At 45.4% G+C, this 26,199-nt stretch overlaps 1 protein-coding gene across 7 annotated transcripts in view; it reads right to left on the reverse strand.

Moving 5' to 3' along the window:
* The window catches only part of Nln (neurolysin), a 99,314-nt gene that overhangs the window by 55,873 nt on the left and 17,242 nt on the right, over window positions 1-26,199 (reverse strand). For all 7 annotated transcript variants that reach the window (XR_005500227.2, XM_039101583.2, XM_039101584.2 and 4 more), the window contains 2 exons: window positions 7,804-8,063; window positions 4,263-4,411 (listed from right to left, as the gene is read on the reverse strand). Coding sequence is in view for 6 of the 7 variants with exons in the window: in XM_039101583.2 (XP_038957511.1) it covers window positions 4,263-4,411; window positions 7,804-8,063 (409 nt within the window). In the remaining variant the exon portion in view is untranslated. The remainder of the gene's footprint in view (window positions 1-4,262; window positions 4,412-7,803; window positions 8,064-26,199) is intronic.

Here is a 26,199-nt window from a genome sequence, read left to right on the forward strand (position 1 = left end):
TGATTCATAATAGTAGCCGAATTACAGTTATGAAACAGCTATAGACTCTCAAATTAAGATTTTGGGGGAGGGGTCAGGGTTTCTTTGTTTGACCTTGGCTGTCATAGCTCTGTAGACCAGGGTAGCCTCAAACTCACAGAGTTCCACCTGCCTCTGCCTCCCAAGTCTGGGATAAAAGGTATGTGCCACCACCATTTGGGCAAAATCATGTTTTCAGTTTTAATTACTGTGCCTAAGGGAGCCATAAAACAAAATTCCTCTTACCTGTGAATCCCTTGCCCAAGGACACATACTTCCTGAGATGCTGGGGCCATTGTTCATGTAAGATAACATGCCACACGTTTCTACTTCCCTAAACAAGCTTGACGGACTCAACTGCACCCAATGTGCTTGATCACACCTAGATGAGACGTATGTAGGCAGAAAGCACATCAGGATTCATGCTTGCCCTCGAATGGACAGGAAGAATGTAGCCTTGTGGATATAAGCGCCTGGCTAACATAGCTCATGCCATTTTCTGGGAACTCCAGAATGGACCTGGCCAAAGTCCATCATCCTGGCCAGTGTTTAATTAGTTTGTTTCAAATTTGGCTCAAAATTGTCATAGTGGCCTTATTCTTGCCCAGTGGGCTTAACATAGCAATGAAAATAATTTTTATGGTGGGGGTCACTACAACATGAAGACCTTTCTCAAAGGGCCGCAGCATTAGTAAGACTGAGAACCACTGTCTTAAAGGTTCTACCACCTCTCAACACATGGCTGGTGGGCGACTTAAGCTCTAAACGTACGCCATCTAGTGCAGCATGGCAGAAATCACAACATGTGATCTCTACAATGTGAGCGGCTTCGCTGTGGCTTGATAACATACTCACATTGGAATGCTAAGTCTCTTACAGGGATGTCCCATTATCCTGAAATGCCATGCTGTAATGAATATGCAGATAAACTATAAAAAGAGACCATGTGGAGCTCCTGTGTAATGGGTTAAACTGTGTCTCATCAAAAGCATTTGTTGAAGCTCTGACCCTTGTGTGATTCTGTTGGGAGATTTCTTTTTGTGAGATAATTGAAGTTAAATGAGGTCACAGAGCTGTGATCTTAACCTGAAAGGACGGTGACCTTGCATTAAAGGGAGCAGATATGCATCTTATGCCTTGTCACACACTGAGCAGAGGCCATGTGAGCAGTTGCACAGTGTGGGAGTCAGATGGGAGCTCCCACCTCAGACCTCCACAGCCCAGGCTGACCAAGACAGTTTGAGCTATGCAAAGAGAGAGCAATGCTGAGGTATCCCCAAGGCACTTGGGTCTCAGCCACCCTTAGGAAAGCGTCACTGAGCTCCTAACTCAGAACTTCCCAGCAGATTTCCTCCTGAAATCCTGGTCCACGGAAACTGAGAAAATGAAATGGCTGTGTACCTCTCTGGCCATTTTGGCTAAAATGCTATGCCTCAGTGGACACTTGGAATGTTTACTGGGCACATACATGTGTAAAGAAAGAACTATTAAATACAGTTTCATATTTCTCCATCTAAGTACTAACCCTGTTAAGCACAAGAGACCTGATGAGTTCAGGTATGACCAGAGTAGTCAGTCTTTGGATCATAAGTTCACGTTTCTATTCATTAAATTTAAGTGGAAAAACACATTAAAGCCTAAATAGCATCTAGTATCTGGTTACTTTCTGGACTGGTAATATCTGGACAACTCAGTATTATAAGACTAGCTCCATTTTATTAAAGCCTGGGTGAAATCACTGACTTTGAATTAATTTAAATTTTTATTTGTGTAGCTGGGGCTTATGTGTTACATTATGGCTGTCTTATATCCATTGCAGAAAAACAAAACAAAACAAACCATTTAGGATATATTTAATTTTGTCCTTAGTGATAAATGATATGTATCATTTTTTAAGCGCCTAATCCTGTAATTGTAGCTTTTAAAAATTACTGCCTATTTGTCCTGGAAGGTATTTAACAGTAACTACATTTACCTAACAAGTTTCAATGCAAACACAAACACAATAGTTCTCTTTCATGACTCTGATTCAGCCGCAGCATACAGCCTAGACTCTCATACTGCTCACATAGGAATGGCCAAGTACAGTGACTACTCAGGTGGGAGGAGGGCAGCTGTGGATGCAGACCCGAAGCATCTCACAGTAAAGTCTAAACAGCCAAACAACAGATTTCACAGTGGCTGCTGACTAACAGGTAGAGTGCTACTCTATACTACCGATATAATCACATTTAGGGACATGGGTCTCAACATAAAACTTAAAGGTAGGACAAGGAAATCTAATGTGACAACTTTCCATATCTGGAAAACATCTGAAAAAGAAAGCCCAGAGAAGAGAGAACGGTAGGAAAAACCTTGCTCTGAATAAGAAGCTATGCATGACGGGGTCTGGGGAGGAAGCTCAGGGGCAAGGTGCTTGCCTGGCAGAAACCCAGAGCATGACCCCTAGGGACACTGGGGGTGGGGCGAAGGGGGAAGCGGTAATAAGATAGTAACGGATATTCTAAAGTTTTTCATTTATTATTTTTATAGTGCCAAAGATGACCCATACTGATGATCAACTAGGGGGTGAAAACGATCGTTTGGCACGAGAAACTCAATAGCCTGCACACTGAGGAGCCAAGACCACACTGCTGCACTCTGTCAGGAGCTGCAAATTAAACGGAAGTTAACAAAACAACAAAAACCAAAACCGTACTTCAAATTGTCATAAAAAATAAAGTTTTGTATATTTCTGATTTTGCAGATTTTCAGTAATTTCATGGGAATGCTGGGAGTGTCGGGAAAATAAGAATCTGGAGAAAGGCAGGCTTGTGATGCTAAGGAGGCAACTTTGCCTTAGGGATACAGCATCACAGGTGGACTCACCCAGGACGTGCATCATGTGCAATGTCTGTGAGCCCTGGAAGTGTTAAGGAGACCGGTAGCATGGCTCTGGCATATTAGCAGTATCTTACCAATGCTACAGTCCAGACCACGAGATCCTCAGATAACAACTCAATCCCATCTGCAGCAAACCAATTTGCTCTACTATAAACCTTGCAATACTTTGAGAAGTCAGGGAAATTTTTCCATCGAGCTAACAGTCCGTGATGGCTTAAAAAGGCTTAGATTTGTGAGTGTGCACCCTTCTTCATCCAGCCTTAATTCTGAGTGAACGCAACTAAGAACTCAACACAAACGTAATCAATGTGAAACAACTCTGGAAATAACTATACAATGCCAATTACTATAATATCAGAAACAAGCTCTAGAAAAATTCAAGTACTTTTTACTTTTGATCAAAGGTTCTCACCTTTTTCTCTTTTAAGAAAGGTTAAAGCCAGGGCCCTGAAAACACACACACACACACACACACACACACACACACACACACACACACACACACACAAACTCCACCAGTGCCCAGAGCCCTGCATACATACATGCCTGCTCTAGCATAAACTGAACCTGTGAGAGCCAAAGCTACAATTTAAGTTGTAATTACAGTGCCTAAGAGATCCATGAAACAAGAATGCTTCTAACCTGTAAGCCCCTTGCCCAAGGACAGACATTTCCTGAAAGGCTGAATGCTACCGTTTATGAGAGATAACAAGCCATTTGTTTCCACTCCTCTAAACAAGTTTGTTTGACCCAACTACATGGGATGTGCTTGATCACATGTGGGCGGGAGGTTATGTCAGGATATATGCTTGGCCCTGATTGGAACGCATTTGAAATAGGGTGAATTAAGAGTTTTGCCTTTTTAAGCTCCTGCAAAATGTGATTCGGGGATATTTTCTGGACAGACCTGGCTAGAGAGTTCATCAACCGGGTCAGCATTTAATTAAAGCATGCTTCAAATTTGGATTTATCCTATAGTTGTGGTCTTGTTCTTGACCAGAACCCAGGGCCTGCATGCACATACACACAGGTTTTACGATGAACTACACTCAGCTCCCAGGTCATTACTTTTTAAAAAGTTTACATGTTTGTATGTGTCTGTGTGTGTGCATGCCGGTGGGTCAGAGGTTAGACGAGGGTTTGGAGCCCCTGGAGCTGGAGTGAAGGCTGGGCCACGCAATGTGGGTATGGGAACCAAGCATGGCCCTCAGCCCGAGCAGCAAGAACACACACTCTCTCTCTCTCTCTCTCTCTCTCTCTCTCTCTCTCTCTCTCTCTCTTGCTGCTGAGTGTTCTCTTTCATCCCAAGTGTCCTTTTTCTTCTTTTCCAAGGGATTTGTTACTTGAAATGTCTTACTTACTTGTAAATGAACAATTCTCTGAAACACATCTTCTCTCATGCTCATCTCAATATCAAAACGAGAAAGCCTTTTGTCTGCTTCTGTGCTTGCAGCCCGCACTTCTCTGTCAGATGACACGTGCTGAGGGAAGTCCAGCATGGTCCTTTCCACTGTGGAGGGAGAAAAAAACTATGAATCTGACAGGACCCATGGAAGGGGCAGGAAGCCAAGTATCTCCTTGAGACGAACAATTATGCTGAAATACAGTTTTCATTCTGTGAGTTCTACAAAGGCTCTTGACACTTTTATCAAGAGTCAGTCTTGGGGGTGGAAGCTGGCTGCTCTACTGGGCAGCACTGTGAACAATAAGCCTGTGCGCTCAGCACGTATCAAAGTACACGCAGGGCACAATCGATTAACTGTGAATTATAAAGATGTAGTTCCTATGCGGAAGTGTCTTATGATCCTGGAAGGAGGGGACCTGGTGCACAGAAATAGATGCCAGAACTGTGGGTCGTGGGATGAGCGGCAGCAGCTTGGAAGGGCTAGGATGCAGGGTGGTGTGCTGTGGGGAATGACTGTACAAGGGACTGAAAGCGGGGCACCCAGCTGGGACAAAGCAAACCCATCAGCGCAGCAGGAAGGGGCTTGTGTAAAAAATGTTCTCAATCGTCCCCAGCTTCAGGCTCCTTGCAGAGTCTGATCTAAATTGTAGACCCCAGCCGAAATGCACATATCAAATGAACAGAAAACATTCTCAGTATCCTCCATACATCCAGTAAGCACTGGATTCGCAGCTGCACCTCGAATGATCGTGATAACGGTCTGCTCTAATCGTCACATGTTAAAGTCAGCTGTTGGGTTTTCAGATATTTGAATTGTGCAAAATCTCTGAAATGAGTGAAATAGCAGTAATTATAGAACTTTGGGGATGGTTGTGGCTGGTTACTCTGTGACAGGCTATGCGTCTACTACCTTCAATATTATTTTGTTCTGAAATAGAGTCTTACTATATAGCCCAGGCTGGCCTTGAACTTATGATTCTCCTGCTTCAGCCTCCCGAGTGTCTAGAATATTGGTATACATGCCTGGGCTTACCATCAGAATATTACCTGTTTTATAAAGTGGTAAGAATTACATAAGCAGTACAGAATAGACACAGGTCACCCTTTACTCAGTAAGAAACAGTTCAATTAAAATACTGCTATACTTACGCTGGTCCTCTTAAAACATTGCTACTTTAATAAAAATGAAAAAAAAAAAAAAGAAGAGACCAGCATCACTGAGGTGAAATCTTAAACAAACAAACAAACCCAAAAAACATTGCTACTAGTAAAGCTACTAAAAACATTTCAGAAATAGCAGAATAAATGCATAGTTTCTACCACTGAGCCATACCTCCAGCTCCATGTACACATTTCTAAAAATATCAAATTTTGTAATTATACTTTAGTACTTGACTTAGTAGATAATTTTGTACTTGATAATTAAGGAAAATGTATCACAGATTAAACTTTTCATTCGTAGAGTACTGTTTTTACAGCTATAGGCAGTGGTTACAATTTCTGCTCACTAAAAAGCAATTACAGTTTTTCAAGAACTTAAATGGGTAACAAAGTAAAGTGCAGGAGCCTAAAACTGGAAACAATCCTGAACAAGAATTCACCGAAGACCATTTCTTTCTTTCTTTCTTTCTTTCTTTCTTTCTTTCTTTCTTTCTTTCTTTCTTTCTTTCTTTCCTTCCTTCCTTCCTTCCTTCCTTCCTCCCTCCCTCCCTTCCTTCCTTCCTTCCTTTATGACAGAAACCTGGAAACAGACTTCATTTTCCCTGCCAAGCTATGAACAATGCTGTCTGTGCCCAGGCCGGACACAAACACCAGGCACATGGCTACTGCAGCCTGCACCCCAGGACAGGCAGGTAAGAGGGAGTTAGTTTTGAGATGTCTACTCCCTCAGAGGCTTGATGGTTTACCTGTAAAGATAAACTTAGGGAGAACAAGATCAAATACTACAAACTTCTGTAAACATTTAAAACACTCATTTTGGGGAGACCCAGGACCGCAGAGCTGTTCCTAAGTCAGTTCATACCTTCTCCCCTCCTCACTGTCTTCTCCCTTCTCAGGGAGGCGCACACTGTAGGCCAGTGCGCCAGCCTGGCTAAGGGGCAGTCACTGAAGAAGAAAAGAGACCTGAGCCAAGAACAAACCTGTGCGGCAGGAAAAGTCTGTCATCCCTGAGGCTGACAGAAGGACGCAAGCAGACCTTTCACTCGGGCGTTTCCAGTTAGGCCTTAGAAGATGCAGTAGCCACTAACCAGGGAGAGGAAGGTGGCAGCAGGGATTGATATGGAAGCCGGCACAGAAGACACCCATGTCCTTATGACAGTGGCAGGACCCGTGTCCTTATGACAGTGGCAGGTAGGGGCTAGCAGGGGTGGAAGACCAGACACGAGAGCCTTTCAACTTCCAGAACACACAGAGAAATGTTTCTGATATCCAGTTTGCGCTTCTTATTTTTAAGTGTAGCCTACATACACAGCCAAGGTTGTTCAGTCACGATTATCCTCTAGAAATACGTCCCATCCTTAGTGGTAAGCAGACTGAGTCTTCACTTGTGTAAGTCTAAGGATGTGCTTAAATTACACAGACGAAGATGAGAAATGAAGAAAGAAAAATCAACTGTCAACAACTCACCGTGACCTGAGACACTAATCACTGCGGTGACGTGAAGAGCTGACTTGGGGGCATTTTAGATGAGACCAACACTGAGGTTGGTGAGCCTGGAGTTCATTGGCCTCCAAAGGCAAGTAGTTTCATACAATTAGTTATGAGCCTGACTAGAACAAAAAGCAAGTCAGGATGCTCCAGCAGGGTCTGAGGATCACAGCTCTGGCCTGCCAGGTTTACATTTACTATTGTCCACACTTAGTGAGCCGGCTCCCAGTGAGATCTCTCTTCACTCACGCGTATAGCACCTGAATATTTTCTTCAGTTTTCCTTCTAGCCTTATACACAACTGTAGTTGGCATTAAACTCTCAGCAATCCTTCTGCCTCCGCCCTTCTGTATGTTTTTCTCCTAGGCTGTTATGTACTTTTTTAAACTATGTTTTCAATGTCTACATGGAGTTACTGAGAAGGATGTTTCAACATTTATCTACCAAACTGTGTCTCTAATTCTACAATAATGTGATTCTACACCAGCAGACTTTCAAGGCTGGTTTCTGAGCCTTGGATAGAAAATCAGTACCTACTTAGACATTAATTTATGTAAGAATCGTGCCTTCATTATTTCTTTGGAATGAATTTCTAGATGTAGGGTTGCTGGGCAAGTGTATGAGACTCTTAGCAGCTCTGAAGGACAGAAAGCAGGGGGAGGAAAGTGCACACTGTGCAGCACCTACTGAGGCGCACAGGCCTTAAGTAATCCAATCCTAAGCTATAGTCGGCCTTGGGGAGGCGTCAGTTTCTTGTGAAACTGGATAACTGACTGTTCAGACGAGAAAGGTAAAATGGCTGTAGATTCCACCACATGAAGTACTGGCGGGCTCACGTCTCCACCCACCTATGTACGTCACTTCTATGTCAGCCAGCACCTGCAGACAGTTCTCATAAGTTACTTCTTTCAGGGCGATTGTCCCCACGGTGTCGTACACCTGCTTGGTCTGTGCTATGAGCTGCTCTGTCCTCGTCTTGATCTGCTCTGGAGAAAGGTCCCATCTGAGAACATTCCTGCCAGCCGCAGTGTAGGAAGACATAGCTTGAAGAGGAGAAGCCAGCTCCTTTCCCAGTGTCATTGTCAGCTGAAGCCTGGAGCCACCAGCTCTAAACAGAATTGAGGAAAAAAAAAAAAGAATAGAAATTAGGGACTTCTGTTGGCCGGAAGCTAAAATGTAAACGTATAATGCAATCAGATACCAAGTAAGAACATTTCAAAGGGAAACAACCCTTCCCCAAAGGGAAAAAGTGAGTGAAAGCATAACAGTATTTCTTATTTGCTTGCATAATTATAGGTTAGTGGAACTTTTTTCTATTCAAACGTGGACTTGAATATATAAAATCATACAGAAGAAAGTTAGCTGTCAGATACATGACAATTGTCCTTTAAAAATTAAAGTAATCTTTCATGTGGTAGTTTCTAAGAGTACGTATTTTAAAAAATTATAGGTTTTACTAAATATTACAAATATTCTCTTTTCATGTTAGATATTAATCTCCCCCCGTAATTTTATATAAATAAAAATAATAATTTGTCTGTGCTAGAGGTAACACACTGTGATAAAATAAAAACTGTCAGTAAGGACACCAGTCCTTATCCCATCTAAAAGTACTGACACTTGGCTTGTATGAGTCTCTCTCTCTCTTCTCTCCCAACTTCGACCCTTGCCCTAATTTTATAAATGTCATATTTACTAGACAACAGTTGCACAGCGAATGTTCAGGCACTGGTGGAAATGTTTTCCATGTGGTGAGCTGACATTCCGAGGCCCTTCAGAGACACACACACTCTGTGGTCACTCTCACATACTGAGAAGACACTAAAGCTATCTGCCCAACGTGACCTGTGTGACCCAGTGCGAGCTGGGATTAGAAGTCAGGTGGTAGGATCTAGATCCCTACCCCTAGCTTAATTTCTTTACCTTTCAGGATCCGGAACTAGCCTTAGGAGTAGTTCTTCCTGTTAATCAGTGAGATACCTGAGGCTCGGAGGCTAACTCACGTTTAAGGTCAGTTGCCCACACAACACATGGTACGTGTGTGCAGCACTGTGAGGGGCCCTGAGGGTTAAACGACAGTCTGACCAGGCTCCCGATGCTCTAGTAAGGAAGAGAAGCTCAGGGATACATGAAGCTGCACTGCTTTGCGATGGGCACTAAGGTGGAGCACACAGGGCAGAGGGAACTCTGAAAGACTCCACGGCCGATGGTGGGAAGAACACTGAGCAAGTCAGACAGACTATCTAGAGGCAGAGAACACGTGACCGAGAAGCTTGAAAGAGAAAGAGGAAGCAGCCAACGAGGAGTCTTGGGACTCATTAGAGACACACACCTTGATCTGTGGCTGGGCTGAGGCGGGTCTGTTGGGTTGCTTTTGTCTGTTCTGTGGTGCTAGAGATTGGAGCTGGAGCCACAGGCATGCAAGGTACTGCGCTGTCACCAACCTGCACCCAGCAGCTGCTCTCGGACTCATGCTGCAGGTCGGGGGCACTGACAGGGCTTCACTGGCTGAGACATGGGCTAAGCTTTATGCCTTAGAGAATGCGGCTATCTCCCCCAGTAACTAGGAGACACTGCATTAGGAAACAGGAGAACCGCAGTGATATAAAATTGCAGAGACAATATGTCTTGGTGTGGACGCAGCAGGGGAAAAGACTCAAGGGCAATGCTCAGAATTCAGAGAGAACACAGCAAGGGACTTTTGGGGAAGAGAGAGAGAGCAAGAGAGTTAAGGACATGCTACACGTGCACTGCCGTGAAAGCGGAAGTCACTGATGTTAAATGTAGCTGCACTTACAGAATGGCTGAGTTGGCCCAAGAAGTATGGACTGACTTCACACAGTCAGTGAGGCCGAAGAAGGACGAGGCCAAGCTGGGGTTGAGGGGAGCTATGAAAGCGAGCACTGAGACAGGAAGGGAGTTTGCACCAGAGTCAAACATGCAGACAGCAGAGCCTCGGTGCAAGACAGCTAAAGAGATGCACTGCTAGGCTTTGGCCGGAGCCGTGAGCAGGAAGTGCTAGGGCTTGAGGCTGCAAGAGGAGGAAAGTGTGAGAGAAATGTGGCTAAGAAAGTGAGGAGAGAGGGGTTGGGGATTTAGCGCAAGGCCCTGGGTTCGGTCCCCAGCTCCGAAAAAAAGAACCAAAAAAAAAAAAAAAAAAAAGAAAGTGAGGAGAGCCAAAGGCCAAAGGGTCAAGCATAAAAGAGCTAGACCTGAGGACAGGAGAGACCCACACTGACCTCACCTTCTCTCTGCAACACTTCCTATGTGACACTGGCGGAGTCTCACTCAAGGCGGGCACTCTGTTTTGTTGAGATATTTTAACCTCTTGTTATCAGCAGAATAAGAGTAAGACTGTTCCAAAACCTGCCCATATGTATTAAGGTGCAATTTAAATATTTACTAATTAAATGTATTGAAATTGGTTTTTTTCTGAGATAAAGAAAATATTTTAAAAACACTTAAAGTGGCAGCTACTGAAAAACCAATAAAAAACTGGCCAATGGAAAAAACTGGATAAAATATATAAAAGTTAAGAGGGCGTCTTAATTACTTAGTTTAGTATGTCACAAAATTCTCAATCCTAAAAAACACTGGAAATCAAAGACACAGTTTGGAGTCTGCAGCTAAGCACACCCGTGGCTTGCAGAAGATGGAAGGCGGGCACCTATGTTGGCCAGATCATGGCTGCTTACAGCTCCAGCTTCAGGAGATATGGCATCCTCTTCTGGACGTTGTGGATACTGTACTCAGATACACATCCCTCATCTCAGACACAGCAATACACACATACTTAAAAAAAAACCCAAAAAATAAATCAGAAAAAAGACATGGTTTATAGTAATATACAAGAGGAGGGTGAGAAACCACAAGAGGTAACCTAAAAGTCTGTGTCAGAGCAAGAGACATGGAGACCGCACTGATGGTCCAAAAAGAAACCTTTCTATTCCTTTCACCAGGAATCAAAATGTTCAATTAAAAGAAGACAGAGCACAAGGCCCCTACAGCTCAGGAAGGAATGGGATGTAAAACATGGATAGGGTAGTGTAAGAGAACCGGAGCTCCAATCTCTACAATGAAAGCTCCAGGCAGATGGCAGCAGTGCTGACAGTAAAGACACTGCGATTTGCTCAAGGGCTGGGGCAGAAGAGACGGCCCAGCAGGTAACAGCACTCACGCTCTCCTAGAGAGTCTAGGGTCACTTTGCAGCACCCATGCCAGGCAGCTCACAACTGCCTGAACTCCAGCTCCAAGGGATCCCAAACCTCTGGTCCCTAGCCTCTTGGGGCACCTGTATGTATGTACACACACACACACACACACACACACACACACACACACACCACATACAGACACGCATGGGGGTGGCTCAGAGGGAGAGGGAGTAGAGATAGACAGACAGAGACAGACAGACAGACCAATAAGAAAAATGTTTAAGGAAAAAATGAACTCAAAAGCAAAGCAGTATAAGTCCCAAGGAGTTTCCCTTAAATGTCTGGCTCATGTAAGAAATCTGGAGAGGAGAAATAATGGAGTCTAGTTTGGATGGACTGTCTATGTGAACACTGGAGTCAGCCCCGAGCCTGGGGGAAGAAGGAAGACAGAACCAGAAACAAGTCTTTAAATATGGAAACGACCAACCACCTTGTTGGAAGAGGACAGCAAGTGCAGGCCACAGAGTGCCAAAGCCACACTGGGAGCCTCAAAGGGTTGGTTTCTTTGCTATGGCACGAGCTCTACAGGTGCTTTAGACAATGGTGGAGATGCTGTGGGGTGGCACTGCAGGCCAACAAGGCAAGGATGGAGCAAAGACAGCTAGAGGGAAACGTTTTCTTCCCGGTTGGGTGGATTTTAGTAGAGACCAAAAAGTAAAGGAAGCGCTGCAGCTGACCTGGGCGAAGCTGGCTCATTGTTCACAGGGAACACCATGGCTGCAGCCTAGAGCACGGCAGTCGCTCAGATGTGTGCGCTTCCTGCCACTCATCGAGCTCCTAGCCACACACGCATTTTCTTCTTTTCTTATAGTATTTCTTATAGTGTTACATGATACGTATACATCCTGAAGTTCACCCAAATTCTTGAAAAACTTGACGAATATTTCCTCCCAGTGCATCCCACCCCGACAGTCCACTCTGTTTTAAGGAGCACGCCTCTAACCCAGAGCACAAGCTTGGACTGCTGTGAGAGAGAGTGGTCCCATTCTCACCGCTCCCCGAAACTGAGGCAGTCTGTGCCCCTGACCAGCTGGCAGCCATCCTGTGAGAACGGGTAGGATGTGGTGTGCAATGAAATGAACCCTGAGTAGTAGAAAAAAGGAAGAAACTAAATATTTAATGATCTCACTGAGCTCCTAGATCAACTCACTCTGAAGCCTGACCCAGAGCCAGATTTTCCACTTACGTGAGTCAATAAATCTGTTCTATTGTTTAAAACCATTAAAGTCCAGTTTTAGATTTCTGGGCTTCATATAGAATCCTAACTGGTAAAGGAAACCAAATGAATTAGAAAAAAAGAAAGGAGGAGGAAGATGAGGAGGAGGAGGAGGGGGAGGAAGATGAAGAAGAGGGGGAAGGGGAAGGAGGAAGAGAAAGAGGAGGAGGGGGTATGGGGGAGGAGGAGGAGGAGGAGGAGGAGGAGGAGGGGGAGGAAGATGAGGAGGAGGAGGAAGAGGAGGAGGAGCAGTTACAGAAGCAGTACCCATAGTCCTGTAGAGGTCAGAGTGAGGGCTCTTGTGTGCTTCTGGTGAGTCCACATGTGTTATTCACTGTGGCCTTTATCTCTCTAGAATAACTATCCCTGTGACACCTCATGGCTACAGAGGGCAGAGGACTTTGAGAAAAAAGGAGCTATGACCATGACCATGACTGACTGTTTCTGCTGAGGTCCTTGGACAACTGAAAGGTTGGCCTTGAGGTGCTGGGACGTGAACAGCAAATTGAAGAGTGTTGTCTGAGACACAGAATTTCTGCCCCTCACTGCTATTCCTTGAACCAAGCAGTAGTTCCTGAGACACAGAATGTCTGCCCCTCACTGCTATTCCTTGAACCAAACAGTAGTTCTGAACAAGTTTTCATTATTTTTAAAGAGCTTTAATAAAATGACGCTAGACATTTCCCTCTGGAAACCTTCCCCGGTTCTCACTTAGTTCCTGATGCTTAACTGAGACTGTCAGTGCTGCCATCAGGACAAAGGGACATAACTTTGCATGGTCTCCACTGCAACTAATGAAAACTACCCACGCTCTAACATTATGCTTTCCCCAGAATTCAGGGGACCAGAAAAGAAGAAATCCCAATGCTACAGCTAACAGGACATTAAGCAGTTTACTTTAATATTCCTTTAAAATATTTATTTACTTAGTGCATGTGTGCAGGCACCTGAGTGCCGTAGCACACACATGAAAGTCAGGACAACTCTCCAGCGTTGGTTAACACAAGGTCTCTTTATGGTTCTGTTGCTGTAACCGTGCACTCCAGGCAGCCAGCTTGCAAGCCCCTAGGTGAGTGTCCCTGCTCTGTGTCTGATCTCCCCACAGAAGTTCTAGGACTCAGACTTTTACATGGACTCCAGGGACTAAACCTGCTCGCACTCTAACTGCTGCACCATCTGGTGGGTCAGGTCCTCTTCTTATCTTGGATTTAATCTTAATATCTTTCAGGAATTACAGTTCTTGTCACCAGAGGAAGGCTGTTAACAGGAATAGGTAGTTTCCCAATACTGTAACATCTGACCAAGTATTTTCTCTTTGAATCATCTCAGCTTCCCCTCTCTTGCCTTCATTTTGATGTCCATCTTCTTTCCTTCCATGACATTTTCAAACTCCTTCAATGTTCTGGACGCCCTGGTTATTTCCTCTGCCCTTTGGCACCTCTGCAGCCTTTGGGAGGTGCTCCTGGGAGGCAACAGCATACCCTATGCCATTCTGGAAACTGTTTGCTCCTTTGAGAATCTAGTGAGGACTTTTGAGTTTTGCCCTGAAACCTATGAAAGTTGAAAGCAGGAGGCACAGCATGAGCCTGCAATGCTCTGTGGGAGTTACTAAGTGCAGTTATTAGAAAACCATAATCTAGACAAATCGGAAACCTTATTGTCTCTCATAAAACAATTCTTCCTTCCCTCAGCAGAAGCCTAGGCTCTTCATCACTTCTGTCCTTCCTGGTTGTCTCTTTCTCTTCACAGAACTTTAAAAAATTGTGTGAAACTTCTAATGAGGAAATAATGGTACCTCAGGGTGGTGGACAGGAAGGTGTAAATCTGAGGGTAAGATACCCTGTGTCCATAGAACCAAGGAGGTGCTCAGGCAGAGGAGGGAAGGTAGATAGACATGGATGGGTCACCAGGTTCCAGTTTTGCTAGGACATGTGAGCAGGCCACAGTTCTTCTGAGTTACTAACTGCAAACATCTTGTCCCCCTGGACTTATCAGCCTTTGAAGTGTGTTGAAGGCCCACCTCTTCCTGTTGCCAAGGCTTCTTTGGCTACCATATTTCCCAGATCTTAGCTCCTGTCACCTTTCACCTGAGCATTCACTTCACTGAAGTTTCTATGTCAACTTGCTCTACCGCAACAGAACTATAGTTGTCTTGTAGTGCAAACCGCACTGGGACTCACACATCTCATTACTTCCCATGTTTCCGACAAGTCCCCGCCTCACACAGTGCTCATCACTCATGCAGGATGAGCCCGGGTTGATAGACCAGCAGCAGCAGCAGCATCTCCGACATCTCCATGAAAAGCTTTATGCAGGAAAGTGTTTTAATGGAGCCAGGGCCACTCGGACAGTTGATGTACAACACCCACACCCCTAGGACATAAATGTCCCTAACATGTTCCTGGATCACATTACATGGTATGTATGCTTCCCGAGCATGGACCCCATTCTATGAAGACCTTGGAAAGTATGTCTAGTTTTCTAGTTTTTGCCGAATGCTCCTCTGTGGACTCGGCTGAGGCGTGCACTCAGTCAGCTCCTCATTCTGAACAGCCGTGCATGTTGGTTTCATTTACTTCTGGTCTGGCTACTTCTGCCAGAAACATCCCCTCTAATCCTGATTCTCCTGCTCACAACTGTCTTTCTCACCCATGGCTCTGACTAGATAATGTCTTTACAGATCAGTGGCCATAGCTCAACCCTAGGCTCCTTCTACAGCATAAGACGCTTTAAAATTTATTTTAATTCATTTGTTTTAAAGACAAAGTTTTCACTGCAGCCCTGACTAGCTTCAAACATGCAGCTCTCCTGCCTCAGCTTCCCCAGTTGATGGAATTACAGGCTCCTCCCAAGGCACTCTGGTTCCTACTCTCTACGATGATGTCATCACACAGGTGAAAGCAGGTACAAGGTAGAACAAGGCTTGTTATTGGACGAGAAGGAATGATGGGAGGGAGAAAAGTTTTAGAGAGAGGAGGAAACTGAAGCAAGAGGGAGAAGCAGTGGAGGGAACGTGGAGGCAGATGTTAAGATTCTTCTCTGCACATTTACAGGTTGTTATGAATATTCTTAAGGGATGGATGTGTACAGGGCTTTGTATGATTAGGTGGGCAATTATATCTTATCAAGTGGATCAGAGGTTGTTGTGTTGTGTGTTCTTTCATGTGGCCATTTAAGTTCAAGAGAGAGTGTGGTGGCTGCAGACACTAGGCCACCATGGAGTTGGGATGTGTGTCTCTGGCATGGTGACAGACTGCCTTGGGAACTAGATGGGTAGAGAGATGGCTGCCAGGCTCAGAGAGAAGCCATTGGCAGTGTGATAGGGGATGGAGCAGAGCAGGTGAGAGGCTTTGCTGACTAAGATGAGGATGTCTACCAGATATCTTGGGGCACTACGGTGCCGGATCTAGTGTGGTGGTGGTGGTGGTGGTGGTGTGTGTGTGTGTGTTTACATAATTTTACAGCAACACTACTCAATTAACTTCTCCACGAAGCCTGCAGCCCCCCAGCACACCTTCCACTATACCCTGCTGTCCAACACAGAAGGCGCATACTACTATTTAAATGGAGAATAAAATAAGATAAGTTTAGTGCCTCGGCTGTACCAAGCACATTCCAAATGTTTAGCAGCCACTTGTGGTGAAAACCTATCACAAAGGACAGTGCTGACAGCATTTCTGCCCTGCAGGCAGGTCCCATGGACAGTCCAGTAGATGGCCTCAGTACTGAAATGCTACCTGCCAGTGTGTGGTACACCAGCCAGCCTTAAATGTGCTAGCCCAAGGGTACATGGTCTATCCAGCTGCAAACAGGTCCTGTGTGCCTTCTCTGGAAGGAAAAGGGCAGGGAAAGCCAAGAAGGGAGAACTCATTTGCAGAATCACTCCAGGTGGCAGGCAGTGTTAAAACCTCCACCCAATTCTTACAGTACTGAGAAATAAGAATGAACAAATATTGTTTTCAAGAACACGGCACAAAGAAAAGACTTGTGTCCTTCCTGGGAGCAGCAGGGAAAGGCACTGACAACATGATCAGGACAGAAATAGCAGCCAAGAATTTCAAGGAATTGGGTCCTTTTCAGAAAGTATAAAAACTAGGTAATACAAACCAGCAGCTCTTGGTGAAAGGGTGGGAAAACATGTATTATATGGATGTGGGTGTTGTAAATACAGCTTTAGCTTCCCTGAGATTATTCACAATAATGACTTCATTGAAAAAACATGTGTGCATGTGCTCCTACAGACAGACAGACAGACAGACAGACAGACAGACAGACAGATAGACCTTCACACTGCCTGAAGAGGGCAGAAGAGGGGTCGGATACCCTGGAGCTGTGGTTGCAGCTAGTTTGTGAGCTGCTTGACTAGGTCTTGGAACTAACCTCATCCTCTGCAAGAACAGTACATACAGTTAGCCTCTCTCTAGCACCGTTAAAAGCATTTTTTTTAAACAGGATGGCCTGGAACTTGTAATGTAGAACAGGCTAGCTTGGAACTCAGATAGGTCCACTCGCCTTCACGTCTGCCTGCTAGGATTAAAGGCGCGCACCCTTACAGCTGACACCATACCTAGGGAGGTCAGAGGGTTCTTGTAGCCATTGGTTCACTCCTTCTAACATGTGGATTTTGGGAATCACACTCAGGTCGTAAGGCTTGGTGGCAGGCTTCTTTATCCTGAGCCATCTCACCAGGCCCTTCTACTTGTCCCTTCATGCCATCTATTCTGTCCTGAACCTTAACCAATGAACCTCTCTCTAAGCTTGCCTTTCCCCAGACTGCAGCACAGAGCACTTCGTTCCCACTGTGCCCTAACAGAAACTGGCTGCCATGATTTAGACTAGCTCTTCTTTTCTGGTTCTTGAGACATGGTGTCTCTATGTGGTCCAAGCTAGCCTGGACCTTGCTATGTTGCCCAGGCTAGCATCATGATCTTCCTGCCTCAGTCTTCCAAGGGCCCTTACAATCCCCAAGTGGGATTCAGACATGTGCCACCTTGCCATGCTGTCACAGGGGCCTTAAATGTTGCCCTACATGGAAGGCCTCATTTCTAATGCCATGGTGCTGCTGGGGAAACCTTTAGGAGATGCCCCAGGGGAGAAGGTGAGCACATGCGATATAATGGCTAATACTGAGTGTTAGTCGACAAGTTCTACAATCTCACAGCCTGCGTACGAAGGCAGAAGCAAGATGAGTACTGACATTAGCCACTCTGCTTCTTGAGTGTAGATGTAGTGTGGCCAGCCTCACCCCCACCCCCACTGCTGTGACGTCCCCTCCTCCTTGGACTGAGAGCCCAGATAAATCCTTCCTTCTTCACCTTCCTCTGTTGGGTGTTAATCCTAGTAGTAAGGGAAGTGATCAGTACAGGGAGTGTGCCCTTAGTGAGGCATCTGGGCTTCAGCTCCTTGACTATCTCTGCTTCCCAGCCTCCCTGAGGTAGAGGGACCTCCTAGGCCACACACTCCAACATGATGTGCCTGTGCTGTGAGAGGCCAAAGTCACAGATGAAGCAACAGGGTCTGAAACGTCTGACTGTGAACCAAACGGAGCTTCCTTCCTTTATCCTGAGAGCCTCGGTGCTCTGTCGCACTGACAGAGAGGTGACAAGCATACCTGGATCCCTGAGGATTGGGTTGTTCCATCCACCAGTGAAGCGACTCATTCTCTCAAGTTCCTTATGCAGCCTAACCTCAACAAGGTGCACTTTTTAGCTCTCTGAGGAGGTTTCCCAGCCATCATTTTGACCCTCCCAGGCAGTTGCTTTCCTGGTCTATCACTCACCAGTTCCCTGTTGCTGCCATCACCCAACCTCTGTCCCTTGCTGTAAGACTAGACCAGAGTCTTACCCCCACTTTACAAAGATGTGCTCTAAGGAAGACATCACTCATCTCTATTTTATAGCTGCATGTATATCACATGAGCTCACTGCCTGCACAAACCAGAAGGGGTGCTGGATCTCTGGAACTGGAGTTGTAGACAGTTGGGAATCACCATGTGGGTGCTGGAAACCCAACTTAAGTCCTCTGGAGGGCCGTACACACTCTTCACCTCCGAGTCCTCTTCAGGCCTCAAGCCTTCCCTGTCTTAAGCTTTGTAGCCATGCTGGCGAGTTTCTGGGGGTGGCCGAGCTTCAGTTTTGTCTCTGTGATCTGGTACTGTGAGTGCAAGCTCACCGCTCCTCGGAGATGCTCCTCGGAGTGGATAAGAGCAGTCTGTTCTTTAGCCACAGCCTCCTATCTTTCCAGCCCCTCTTCTGAATGCTGTGATGCCTCACTGACCATTCTCCTCACACCTTCACTCTGTGCATCCCTGTCCCCCTCACCCTGCCAGGCCTCTCTATTGTGCCATCCTTAGGCCTGGCTGTTTCCTGTGCTTTCAGGGTCCTGCTTTGGCCTTCCTGTATCTACATTCAGCTCAAGAGGTCGAATGGGATGAGCTCGCTCAGAGCTGCCACCCCGTCATGCAGCTGTGCTCCGGGTATCTAGGAGCCTAGATCCTTGTTCAAGCAGCCCCCTGAGCCTATGTTGCTGTAAATGAACAGTGCTATGCTGTGTGCACATCCTGGGGTGGCCACCAGGAGGAAACACTGCAGTTGGAGTGTAGACATATAGTGGGGTCATCTGCACATGCAGGGGCCCCAGGAAAAGAGCTGTTAGGGTGAGCTTCTACAAGTACTCCTGGCCCCGTGCAAGAACCGTAACAGTAAACGGATAGTTTTATCCAATTATCTTTCATTAAAACTCCAGCTTCTAACCCTTTTGCAAGTCACCTTAAAAACCCTGCTCTGCACCACTTAACCAGCTGCCTTCTCTGTCCTTACAGTCAGATAATCACACCGAGTAATGGCTTTTTTAATCATATCTGTGTCTAACTGGATTTTAATGAACACATCCTTAAAAAAGTCTGTCTCCAATTTCACATAGCACTGGCTTTGAACCATGACCGGTTTCCCCATCTTCCTCCTCTGTCCACAGTCTACTCAGTGTTTCCTCACCATGGCCTCGGATGAAAGCGGCTACTGCAGTCACACCTGTTTCCTTCTTCCCCCTCCGCACCTCACACGGCCACCAGCACCCATCTTGGCTAACACCCATTCCTTGCCCTGGGCACTCTGTGGATCTCCTCTTACGGTTCCTTTGAACTGGCTCTTCATGCACATACACATACTCAGTGTCTTCACCCAAATAAAGCAAAAGCCAATCTCCCCTGAGCCTGGGACCCCACTAGACGCCATTCTCCCTATTCTTCACGTCTCTTCACCCAAAGCACCTCTAGGATGGTCCAGTCCTCCTCCAATCCTTACCCCTCCTTCACCTTCACCCTGCTTCAGTCTGGCCTCATAAACAAGGGAACTGCTCTCACCACAGTCTCTCAAGATTTCAACTAAATCTCACTGGTATTCAGTATTTACTTATCTTGATTTTTTTGTGATATATGACAGTATTTTCTATTCCTTCCTTCTTAAAAAGAAACACTGTCTTCCCCAATGTTTGAACTTTGATTTTTTTTTTTTTTGATTCAGGGTCTCCTTATGTAGCCTAGGCTACCCCCGAAATTGACCTCTTCCTGCCTCAGACTCCCAAGAGCTGGGATTAAAGAATATACCACAGTACTAGCTTTTTACTCTTTTTTTCAAACTACTAGCCCCCCCCCTCCCCTCCCCACACCAGTTGGCTTTTGTGATTTGTGATAACTGGTCCATCTTTACGTGTGTATCTGGCTGTTTCTTCTTAATCTCTACCATTTGCTCGCAGTTTATTGTGCCAGCCCATCTCTGGGATTCCTTAAGAGCTCCTGGGGTTTGGCTGTGTGTCACCTTACCTTATCTTCATTGTGTATTCCCCCTCTCTCCACGTGGATGACGACCCATGCCACTCAGGGTCTCAGGGACCATCTCTATGCCTCAGAACACATCCCCTGAGCTCTAGATCCTGTCTCTCTCTACTGTTCAGCTCCGCTGCGATATTAACAACCACCTCAGGTCAGGATGCCCTAAGGGGTAAGTAACACCCATCTTGCTTTTACCTGCTCGCAGCCCCTTAGTCTACAACCTGTGGTGATCCTTGCTGCACTCAGCTAACTCAGTCAGAGGCAGAATCTCTCTGGGGTCTTTACATTGAGTCTCCAGCCTTCAAGGGAGCGTCCTAGAACATAAACCTGACCATAGCACCCGCTTTCAATGGCATCTTTCCTCAGGGACTGCGGGGTCAGGCGGCAGGTGTCAGGTGCCCAGGTTAACATGCACGGCCTTTCTGGAGCTGCTTACATGCATGCATCTCTCTGCTTTCTCGGTACCCACTGTCCTGAAGTCCATGCGGCAGAAAGGCCTTTTACGTCTTCCTCACTCTCAGACTCTCCCAGGCCTCAAGGCATTTCCCCCTTCTCTTGGACAACTACTCCTCACTGTTGTCTTCATTTCCATCCCTTACTTTACAGATCTCAGCTCAGACTTCATCTTGTCTAGAAGAGCTTCCATGAATATCTGAAGCCAGTTTGGGAGTTCTCTGAGCTCATGCACACCAACAGAGGACCTGGCGAGCCAATGAGCGCTTGCACTCCCCTGCGTCTCCAGCACACTGACATTCGCAGACAGACAATATTGTTTAGCTGAGGTACATCTACACACAACAGCCCACCACGACAGATAGCTAGGCCTGGAGATAGATCAGGGGTTAAGAGCAATTCTTGCCTCTTTCTTGAGGACCCAAGTTCAGTTTCTAAGACTCACAGTGGCCAACCACAGGGGACTGAATAACCTCTTCTGGCCTCAGGTGGCACCATTACTCAAATGGCGCATGCTCACACTGATAGACAGATACACATAAATAAAACTAGAACATTGCTGAAGCGTATCTGCTCAGTACTTTTCTTCTATTGTTTCTATGCTTAGTAGTTCCATCTGAGTATGTGGTACCAGAGAGTACCATACAAAGCTCTGCCTGCCTGGGTGGCCCTTGAGGTGTTGGCTGCAGTGCAAGCATGCTTACTATGAAGAATGTGGACTGCTCACCGCACCCAGTCTGCTGCACACAAGTGCTGGCCCACCCCATCCCACCCCACCCTTGCTTCCCCCATCTACCAGCCTCTGTGTAGTAGATGCAGCCCTTTCCAAAGGTGAGTACCCGGTCACCACTGTTCCACCAGTGAACCTGCTTGCTCGCTTAAGGAACTTTTTATTTGGCTTAGGACTGAAGTGTTTAATAAGCAGAATATTCTAGATCTAGAGTTAAATGCCTTGGCCTACAGCTACCTTTTTACTCTGAGGAATTAACGAGGAGAGAGGCCATTTTTGTTTTTTGTTTTTTTCTGAGTTAATAAGGAAAGTTATTAAGCACAACAAATACACCCATTTCTACCTTTTTCCATCTAAGGAAAGAAGTCAATTTTGGGGGTTCAGTCTTTATACCCTACACACCTCCCATTTATAGCCTCTTCTGGTCTCTCCCTGCTCTCCCACTGGATATGCCCTGGAAAGTGGCTTTTCTGGTTCTGTCCATATTCCTTTTTCACTTTTCTTTCTAAAATTAGTTACTGTCATTGTCTAATCCCTTTTCAGTACTGGTGATCAAACCAAGGGCCTGTGTGTGCTGTGGGTTCTGTATCCCTGAGCTACACAGCCCTGGTCCATTTCCTCAGTGCCCCAAACACTTCTCTGTCCCTCTTGTGGCATCTCATCCTTCACTCATCCTGATGCTGAACCTGGTCAGTCAGTCAGTCAGTCAGTCAGTCTCTCTCTCTCTCTCTCTCTCTCTCTCTCTCTCTCTCTCTCTCTCTCCATTTTGCTCCTTCCCCTCTCAGGGCTTCCACACCCACAGACATCTCAATGGCAGCAGGTATAAAGTTTTATCCTCAAGAATGTCTGACTGAGTTTTCAACTGGCCATACAGACTGAAGTGTACCATTAACTTCCGTATTTGTTAAGAGACAGACACTGTGTTATAGGTTTACAAGCAACTTCTTATTTAATTTTCCCAACAAGCTAAATGGTGGGTATTTACCAACTCCATTTTGCAGGACAGAAATTAAGAGCCTCACCCCTGACTCTGCTCTACGAATGCTGCAACCACAGCCCACAGAAGGGAAATGTCAAACTCCTCACTAGGGCACCGTCCTGCTTTTAAGTAGGGAGAGAATAGTAAGCTAAAGGGCAGAAATATACACTAGTTGTCTGATGTGTCACCTCTGCCCTTCCCAAAGGACTGCAGCCAGGACTGAGGAGGAGAGTCCCACTTTAGCCTCCATCCAGCCAGGAAGAGCAGGCTGTCTTGGCCTGAGCGGCTTTCGGTTAAGGGTAAACCGACTCCAGCGGGGGCCCCGGACAGCTGCCCTTTGCAAGCTTCTGTCCATGTTCTTAGAAATCAATAAACTACCAGTAAGAATGAGCTCCCATGATGCAGCAACTCTTGCTCAAACTACCAAAGGAGACAGACAGACAGACATTTACTTTTCACATAGGACTCAACAGAGGTCCTCTAAGAGATAGTTTCAGAAAGCTCATGGTGGGGATGCACATCAGGGCATTGGTTGGACATTTCAGATATACAGTGGGTTGTGATGATGGACAGGCTGGGTTCTACTAAAGCTGGGACTGGAGAATGGCTCTGTGGTTGAGAGTGGCTACTGCTCTTATGGAGATCTAGGTCTAGACCTCAGCACCCAAATGTGGCACACAATTGTAACTCCAGTTCCAGGGGTGCCAATCCCCTGGCTCCCTCCGATCTCCTTACTGCATGTGCTGCACATGTACATACGCAGACACACACAAGAACGCATAAAATAAAGTCAGTGTTTTTAACAACATTAAAAGGTGGTAGCTGCTAACTCTGGAAAGAAATTAAAGTTCGTCTCTCTTGCTCTACGGACAGAACCCCAGAGTTCGGTTTTCTCTTTTTACATCTCTTGTATAAAATAACACTTTTATCATCATTTGCTGTGGGTAAACAGCTAACAGGATCGACCTATAGTATCCCAGTTTCATTCTGAACAGCATTTACAGAGGACCTTCTAAGTCTGCAAACGCTACTCACATTGGCTGCTTCTAACGGACAATTCTGTGACCGTTTAGGATCTGTATGCTAGCTGCTTATTTGACCTATGTATTTGGTAATGATATTTTTCAAAATAAAACATCCCTTTCTTAAAAAATTTTTTTCCTAGGGGAAAAGCCCTCATTTTAAAATTAAACCCCCTATGGAGTATCTGGCACAGTACCTACTATTAGGTAAATTCCCACCTGTGTGAATACCAAAGTGTCACTAGCACCCAGGAAGGCACGCTCTCCTGGAGATACATGAGCAAGGCTGTCTGATCTGCTGCTGCTACCCGGCTCAGGGGAGAAACATGTTTTCTTTCTAATTCTACCACAGGGTATAGCATGCGCTTTGCAGTGACGGAGTAAACCAACACCGACAAGAGACAACGACCTTCATGTATCCATCTCAGAGTGTAATGGAGCCACAGACAAATGGCTGGAGAGCAGGAATGGAGTGGCAGACTCCATCAGAACAGTGCCAGGAGGAGTGGGGCACACAGAAGAGCAGGGCAGTGCAGGCAGGGCACCGCCATTCCCCGGCTCCTGCTTCCACCTGCTGGCATAGAAGAGGAACTGTTTGGAGCTGGTAAAAGCGGCTGGCAGGCAGCACTAGGGAAAAAACCATGAAAACATTGAGTTTCAAAGTTCTCTTATCAAGGTAACATAGCAAAGGTCACAACCCTGATGCCGGCATTCATTCTGAGACGCCTGATAAACCCAAAGGCACCGTCACATTTCTGTTAGTCTGTCAGTGATGGGGAGACACTGTCTGGATCTACGGCCCAGGAATCCTCCAGCCCCAGAGTACTGTGGTTACAGGTGTGCGACCTCATGCCCAGCCGCATCATCTTCTGTCATTGAGCATTATTGTTATAACAAGTGTATATCACATTCTCTGACTAGAATGGATACTGTAACTTTAAGAGTTGGAGCTTGGTCTCTTTTGCTCCTCTGAAGTGTCAGGGAGTGAATGAGGCCTGTGTGTACTAGGCAAGCTCTCCACTCGGAGCTGTACCTCTAGCCAGTCTTGATCTTCCCCCAACTCCATCGCTCCCTTGGTCTTTGATAGTAAAAGTGCTGTGAAAACACTTTCCCCTGCTGCAGCAGAGCGTGCACGTCCTCTTTAGGAAGGACTTACAAGTAGAGCGCAGCACACAAACGTTCCCGCAGAAATGGACAAGGGTGGGTTTCAACCCTTTAAAAGTTGATTTTGATTTTTTTTTCTTTTCTTTTTTTCGGAGCTGGGGACCGAACCCAGGGCCTTGCGCTTCCTAGGCAAGCGCTCTACCACTGAGCTAAATCCCCAACCCCGATTTTGATTTTTTTAATAGGTGATAGTTTATTAATAATATTAGTTTGGATTTGTAATTTAATAGAAAAGTTTGTTTTCAAACTTTATTATAAATAATTAAGAGATTCTTTGAAATTATCTTTTCTAAAAACCATGAGAATAAAAAAAATGTTAGAAACTACTTATGGTCATATAAAAAAGACTATGAAATGCAAGAAAATATGTGAGACAGTTGTTGATTGAAAAAGAGAACTTCCATATTAGTTCATATTTTAAAATTATAATAAATTAAAGAGAAAAACTCAGGTTCTAAGAAATAAGTAACAAGATAATTGCCTGATTTTCTCTTATTTTGTCTATGATACAGTCTTGATCACAGGCTCTAGACATTTAATATAAACAAACATGAAAAGATTTCTATCTTATGTTCAGTAAGTGGCCCACGAGAAGGTGGCCTGGACCACAGAGCACCAGAGCAAGCAGTTTTTCTAGTAAAAAGTGTCTTAATAATTTATCAGGCAAGGCCTGGCCACAGGGACATGCAGCCTACTTCAGGAAAGCCATTCCACATAAATGAATTGGTACTGGCACATCTAACTGTCATGTGGTGGGGTACACGTCTCAGACTTGGAATGCTTAGTAACTCCTCAGGAGACTAGTTCTCCTCTCCTGTGCATTCCTTACTCTTGGATGCTGTTTGGAATATGTCCTCTGTGCACGAGCGTTTGACTGATGAATGGTGATGAATATGGATTCAATTGCTGTAAGTGTTTGTTTTCACATGTGACAATGGCACTGTGGTTATGTGGTTTTGAAAAATGATTTTCTTTCTTAGTGCCACAGACCAAAATAGTTATGCTGAAATTTAAATAGTGGTGGATAAAAACAACTGGGGGAGGAAGTGCTGTATGTAAGAGATGGGTCAGGAGCGGACGGTGCTGAAGCCTGCTGGGGAGGTTATCACATAATTTATGATTGAAAATGTATGCAAGAACTTGTTTGGTTTCTATATTTATCTGAGTATTTTTACAATGGATTTTAATCATATTCACCCCAATAAAAAGCTTTATTAGATTTAAATGTATTTAGTCTACAGCCACACTATCCTGAACACGCTCAATCACATATTAAATACATGTAACAATTATTCATGTTCCTATATTTAGCTGCTATTCTAAACTTAGGTGGTCAGAAAAGTGTATGAACTCTAGGTTAGCATACTCAAACAGACAAGATGCTCAAAGGCAGAATGGGAGAAACCCCCAAGGAGTAAAAAAGAACACACTGAGAAAAAATAGAAATGACCAGCAAGTGAAGACCCACAGCTCGCAGGGAGAAGGGCTCACAGCAACCAGCTAGTTCAAATCCTTTGCTTTAGGATGCTGGCCAGTGACGCTAGGTCCCAGGTAACCCTCAGCTCAGATGGGAGCATTTCTCTTAATACAGAAGAGTGAAGAGCGTATCAAAAGCGGACCGTTCGGAAGACTCGAGTA

This window comes from Rattus norvegicus, chromosome 2, assembly GCF_036323735.1.
Source record: "Rattus norvegicus strain BN/NHsdMcwi chromosome 2, GRCr8, whole genome shotgun sequence".
In the NCBI taxonomy this organism is placed as follows: domain Eukaryota; kingdom Metazoa; phylum Chordata; class Mammalia; order Rodentia; family Muridae; genus Rattus; species Rattus norvegicus.